This window comes from Cyphomyrmex costatus, unplaced genomic scaffold (genome assembly GCF_001594065.2).
Source record: "Cyphomyrmex costatus isolate MS0001 unplaced genomic scaffold, Ccosl1.0 scaffold520, whole genome shotgun sequence".
Taxonomy (NCBI): domain Eukaryota; kingdom Metazoa; phylum Arthropoda; class Insecta; order Hymenoptera; family Formicidae; genus Cyphomyrmex; species Cyphomyrmex costatus.
The window spans coordinates 614,196-621,346 of record NW_017279439.1 but is presented as its reverse complement, the minus strand read 5'-3'; the positions used below and the strand labels follow the sequence as shown (position 1 = coordinate 621,346).

The following is a 7,151-nucleotide window of genomic DNA, read 5'->3' as shown; positions in this document are numbered from 1 at the left end:
AGCCGTTTGTACTCACTTCCGTGTCGCGCGCAAATTATTAAGTAGGAGTTGTGTGTTGGCGATCGTCATGTAATTAGTTGCAAAATTACACCCAACTAATTTCATGACGATTTTCAACACACAACTTCTACTTAGCAATTTTTCGCGTGCGACATGGAAGTGAGCACAAACCACGAACTTTCAAACCCTAATAGTTTCATTGTCGATATGAAAAATTTAGATTTATAATAAAGTGAATTTTTTTTTATATTGTAAATATATTTATTTTACTATTTGTGTATGAATTTATATTTTTGTCCCAAAAAAGCGCATTAGGCCGCACTATAATCGAGTGTGCGCACAGTGAGACCATGCAACGGTCGAAACGCTGTCGGACGCAAGTACATTGTACACAACAGCCTGTATCTCTGGAAATATTTGTCGGATCTATTTAAAACTTTCAGGAAATATTCTAAATACCTACTTTTAGAAAATATCATTTTTGAAAAATCGATTTTTTGAAAATTTTAAACGTATATAACCCCTAACAAACTTATACCGATATGAGACAAATATGTATAGAAACACGAATAAAATGAGATATTTCCCTTACTTGTATTTAAAAAAATGAATTTTTGGAGAGAGAGAATATATAATGATATCATAAATTGTGTTTTCAGCGTAAAATGCTTTTTAATTTTTATGTTCTTCTAAAAATAAAAAATTTTTAAGAATTAAAGATCGAATCGAAGAGAGTATATTGAAAAATATAATATTTTTATGAAATTTATATATACTGATATAAAGTGCACTTGAAATACTATTGTAAAACTTTTATCTAAAGCATTTCTTATATCTTTCATGGATTAAATGATATTCACTCCAAAACAAGAAAACCAATTTTTTTTTATGTCTTTTGCTGATAAATTGCTCGATAAATAAGAATTAGAGAATTAAATATATTTATAATTTATATCGTGATCGATTGATATGTGACCATCTACAACCTATACATACGTAAACTTCTTCAAGTGTCATACGTTAATTTTTTTATATTTTGAATTTTGATTTGAAATATTAAAAGATTTTGTATGTAAAAAATAATTGCTCAAAATATTAAATAACGATAACTCTTATAAAAGAGATATATATATCTCATTTGTATAATAATAAAATAATGCATTTCTCCCAAAAATGTTTCAAAAAAGATTGCTTAATTTCGAAAGACATGTAAAATAATGACCATTATGTAATATGCCAAACATATCAAAGTGCGTATCTAAAATTTGACTTTAGTTTTGTAATTATTCGAATTCCTATCTTCACAAATTACGATTTACATTTATACTAACGATTACATTCTTCCAATGTTGTATAATATGATAAAACTTAATGTATTTATCAATAGAAGTTATTTAAGGAAAAGCACGATTAATCTTAGATAATGCTAAATATACGGGTTGGAAAAATTAAATTAATAATTAAAACGTGTATATACTCAAAATAATGATTATACACATTCATAATCACAACTAAAATTCATACATATGTATACATATATAATACATACATTCGAATAACTTCAACTTTTTTCTCTACCTAAAATATATACTTTTACATGCACATACACGCAGTCAAGCATGCATATAAGGAGATAACGTGTAGGTGACATAGAACTGTTGGTTGATAAAAAGAGAAATGATTAGTTACAGTACATAGGTGTCAAATACATTCGTTTAAGTTAAAATTACCTGATAATTCTTACAATAATTACCTAAATAATTTTTACAATAATAAAACATTTCTAATAGTTTCTTTTTACATTAATAATTCACAAATGCTTAGCGAGGCATAGTCGATTTTGGCTATATAAAAAAATTAACGTTAATTATTAGAAGTTATCCTTCAGAAGATGCTAGAGCTGTCTATATTATCGATAAAACTAGCGTTTTTGATGTTTCCGTTCCTGTCTAATTTCTTCATAATAGCTTCGCAAAATAAAAATTTCTTCTCCACGATTTAAATATTTAGGCTAATATATCTGCTCTTGGTGTATTTTGTGTCCAAAGCTGAAAAAAGTATGAAATCATAGATTTCTTTATCCATTTAACAATATGGCGACCAACGCTGAAGATAAAAATGGATAAAGAAATCTGTAATTTCATATTTTTTCCAGCTTTGGACACAATATAGACCAGGGGTAGATATATTAGCATGAATATTTAATCGTGGAAAAGGAATTTTTATTCTGTGAAACTGTTATGAAGAAATTAGACAGAAACGAAAACGTCAAAAAGGCTAGTTTAATCGATTATACAGACAGCTTTAGCATTCTCTGAAGGATAACTTCTAATAATTAACGTTAATTTTTTTATATGGCTAAAATCGACTATGCCTCGCTAAACATTTGTGAATTATTAATGTAAAAAGAAAAATCTCCAGCATCACCTTAATCGAAATTTTTATATTGTGTAGTTTTAATTGTAATTTAAATACGGAAAATATTATATTATATATATAACTGAATAAACGTCAAAATGTCTAATTTGTTATTTTGATGGAATGTGATAAAATAAATCAGTTTTGTAATAAGAAAAAGTGTTGGCTTTCATGTCCTTTTCTTACACTGCTACAATTAGCATTAGGTAAACAATTATTTTTTACATGAGAAATCATCTTTTTTGGAATTATCAATAAAAATGCAATTTATAAAAAAGATCGTGCGTAACAGAAGAAGTTTTTACTTGTAAAAATTGTATAAACATTTCTATCTAATAAGTGTTATAAATTAAAGATCTACCCATACATAAACTATTTTATCTATATATAATATTTACAAATTCTATGACGTATACGCACACCGATGTGTACCTGAATCCAAAACACTCTTTATATTTATTTTTAACACATACGATCTTATAAATTTATTTTTAAAGGCAAAACGTTTTATTTGTCGTTTGTTGCATTTTAAATTGGTGATAATGTTCGCGACTTTGTGGAATTCTTTACATTATCTTGACATTATTTCTGATCCAACTATAATATAGTACGCTTATTTTTCTGTCATTCTTATTTTAGGTAACAATTTAAACAAGTAAAAAAGAAAAAGCAATAGTTTATACATTGACATTTTGACACTTATATATTAGTGTAATTATTGGACAATACGTGTGTTAAAAAACTTTTCATCGCAACATTGTTCAAACAAAGAGTCCTAAAGCAAAGTCATTATTAGGTAATTGATATTATACATGTGACATGCATAGTATTTTTTCAAATTATGTAATATTTAAAATAATTTTACAACAGAATCTAGTTGCTCAATATATTATTTATTAGAAGTGCAAAAAATGTATGCAATACTTGTTGCCTTAAAAATTAAACATGTTTAAAAAGAGACACAGTACATTCCAGTTATATGTGCAATAATAATGATGATAATTAATAAATAAAATGTGTCATAACAATGTTGTTACGATGTCGAAAATCGAAGTTATCTTTCTGTAAGAAAATAAACCATCTATATATACGAAACTCTAGAAATTATTAAAATACTACTAAAGATCTGTTATAAGTGAACGTTTAACGTTTGGAGATCGTATTTATAACTTACATAGTGTGTATTTCATTTTTCCTTTCACAGACTCATGGACAAAGCCCACCTAGACTTATACTCTCTAGTAATGGTTGTAATAAAGTGCATACTAACAACTGCAACATTCAAAGAATTCTTTATAAGTTGTAATGATAAAAGAACTTAATTTAATTCTATTAATAGTATATATAAATTACATAATTTTATTTACTTATTTTTAAAATGTTTAGTCCAAAATATTAATTTTAATAAATAATTAATAAAATTTCATAATTATTAAGATTGTTTTAAACTTCTAAAATTTCATGATATTTTAATTTTTATATATTCGCGCATGTCGCAGAAATACAAGTTTTTAATATTACTTTCAAAGATAGACATATTTTACTAAATATACACTTTTTACTACATATTTCATAAATCATGGATTATCTTGGATATAATTAATTCTTATTAATTAAACTGATAGTAAGATAGTAGATTAAGTAAACTGATAGTATAATAAAACATTTTTATTTATGTGTACTCTTTTATCTCTCTTTAGAATATTTTTTATTATATTCTTATTATATTCTATATTATAATTCTAATAAATATAAATTTTATTTAATTTCTTTTTATATAATTCTTACCAAAACAGCATCTATTAGTCCTACGCCTCCACCTCCACCTCCACCTCCACCTCCACCTCCACCTCCACCATTACCACCGCCGTTACCACCGCCGTTACCACCGCCGTTACCACCGCCGTTACCACCGCCGTTTTCACCGCCGTTTCCACCGCCGTTTCCACCGCCGTTTCCACCGCCGTTTCCACCGCCGTTTCCACCGCCGTTTCCATCGCCGTTTCCACCGCCATGATGATCATGAGGGTCATGAGGGTCAATAGGAGGCTTTGGAGGTTTAGGTGGTTCTTTTACTCGATCGAAAGTCTAATTAAAAAAAGAATTAAAGACTGAATCAAAAAAATTTAATAATAATTAATTTAACTGACAATTTCAAGCACAAAACATTTATCAGTTTGTTAAATATCAAGTTTGTTAAATAAATTATAAATTCTAATAAATAAATCCTGATCTAACATTTTCGCTCTATAGATTAAGCATCTAGAATTATCTAGTATTTTAATATCATATTTTTTACTGCAATTGACAATTGTTGACGTGCCATTATAACATTAGGTCTTCGATGTATTATAAACGTTATTTAGAAGAATGTTATTTTTGATAAGTTAAAATGAATAAGTGTACGAATTCTATCCTGGAGATATATTACACTCTTAAATTTTAAATTTGAAATAAGAAAAATATATCTTTATGTACTTTGCATGATATTATTTTCTTTTGATAAGTTGATTGGAACAATGCAATAATATGTGAAACGTTTAAAATAAAATTTCTTTAAAATTATTATGTATCACTCTGTGATGTACTTTTACAATATATTAATAAATACATACAGATTTTGCAAAAACGATTCCGATGAGGGTGAACAACAGAAGAACGTAGAATGCCTTCATGGTTACAGTATGATAAGTTCAACGCGTTTTATACTTATAATATAAAAATTCTAAGTTTCTCTCTATGAAGTGGTATTCCTTCTCTTCGAGTAAAGTCAATTAGCGATTGAAATATTTTGTTGTGCCTTTGACTTATTATAAACTCCCTTATAAAGGGAATGCTATATCTTATCATTTTTTGAAATTATGCGAAAATTATAGTATTAAATTACTATTGCTATACTTTTAAAAGCAGTCATTTTCGTTATCGCGAATGAATATTGTATATTAACATGTATGTCATTGAAAGATTATATAACGTAACGATCTTAATTATAGGTTGTGTTCTAATTATAGGTCAAACTTGCAAAGTTACAATGTTGTACTGATATACAGGCATTAATAAATTACTAAAATTTTTTCATATTTTTTGTAATTAATGTAATCTGAAATTACTTTCTTAATTATTATTAATATTAAAAAAACAGAAAGTTACTTTAATTCTTTAATAATTATTTACAATTATAATATACTCTTCAATAGTAGATTGTAATTTAACAGTATAACATTATACAAAAATTAAAATAAAGAACTTTGATATTATTTATTACTAATATATATATATATATACATCTATTATAATTTTATATATACTAAAGAAATTTTACTTAATAACTTTTTAATGAACACAATAATGAACGTCAACTAAAATCTTGTAACTCGAAAACAAAAGATCTTACAGCATGTGTCAAGATTGAAATCATTGGAGGGTGCTTGGTATCTTTACGTAATTAATTAATTAATTTTTGTTTTTGTGCAAGATAAAAATTTGTTATATCTTATAATCGTTTTACACACAGAACACATAAATTTATTAGTAAAGTCTATTATTTTATCATTATATTATTAGATGATTTTTTTACAGTAATTTGTTTAATGACAAAAATTAAATAAATATACTATTGTACGAGATTCACGAATAGCACAAAAATTTTAATTGATCTGCTGTACTATTATTAAATTTTATACATAAAACAGAGATATTAAAGATAAAAAAAAGTAAAATTTTTTTCATGTTTTTATAGTAAAATCTGAAAAATATGTTCTTTAAATTTTATTATTGAATATTATTTAATATTCAAAAGTTAACGTATTTATTTATAAGTGATTTAGCAGGTAATCGCCTGACGCTCGATCGAAGTCATGATCTTGAATAACCTCAGACAAGTTTTATCGCATTGGTCATTAATGGTTTAAAAGTTATTAACAACAAAAATTAAATAAATAACATCTTATTTGCATACGTACAATGTTAAGAACTATCCTTGCATAATGACTTTCCATGCGAAACGAGGTCCATGTTCCACTTTTCCTCTGCTCACAGGCAGTCGACTTTCCGTGAAGCGAGGTCCACCACATCTTAAAAGCTAATTAGTTATCGTTACAAATTAGTGACTCTAAAAAATACTTTTCAGTTACTCTTTATCACAGAATTTTCAATAAAACATCACGAGTAACATTGAAACCATTAGGGCTATGTTCAAAAACGTTATCCAACTGTTTTTGTTTATTTTTTTACCCTTGTTGTTCACCAAATATTGAATAAAAATAATATACAATACAAGATCAGTAAAGTAATGATAATACGCAGCCTGTAACGATAATCAAAGAAAAATAAAATTATGTATAAAGATGTATACAAAGAAAAATACTAGTATACGTTTACATGTTGGCAGTGGTTTACTTGCTAGGGCAGAGCATAAAATTATATCGAATAAACTATTAATTTTCTAATAATTTTATTTTGATACTTGTACAGAATAGCTAAACAATTGTTGTGTAAAAAAATCATATAATTTTATATAAACGGATAGAGAGATGTTCTTGAAATCTTTTAAATAATAAGCATGAAATCAATAATAAATTCAAAAATAATATGTTTTTTTAATATTATATATAAAAATATAGGTATATTATAACGTAAATTTTTTAAAATCATGTATTTACTTTCTTCTAAAAATTAATAATCAAAAACAAACCGACTTCTATGTTTTGGGGGGATGGAGTAACGTTATTTTG

General features: G+C 26.0%; 1 protein-coding gene across 1 annotated transcript; it reads right to left on the bottom strand.

The window, feature by feature from the left end:
* Nucleotides 1–4,055: 4,055 nt before the first annotated feature.
* On the bottom strand, nucleotides 4,056–5,194 carry LOC108778831 (putative glycine-rich cell wall structural protein 1). The gene is made up of 3 exons (XM_018546124.1): nucleotides 5,034–5,194; nucleotides 4,207–4,506; nucleotides 4,056–4,064 (listed from the first exon to the last, which is right to left on the bottom strand). Exons 1-3 carry the CDS (start codon nucleotides 5,091–5,093, stop codon nucleotides 4,056–4,058), a joined length of 369 nt encoding a protein of 122 aa, XP_018401626.1. The 5' UTR covers nucleotides 5,094–5,194.
* Nucleotides 5,195–7,151: the final 1,957 nt, after the last annotated feature.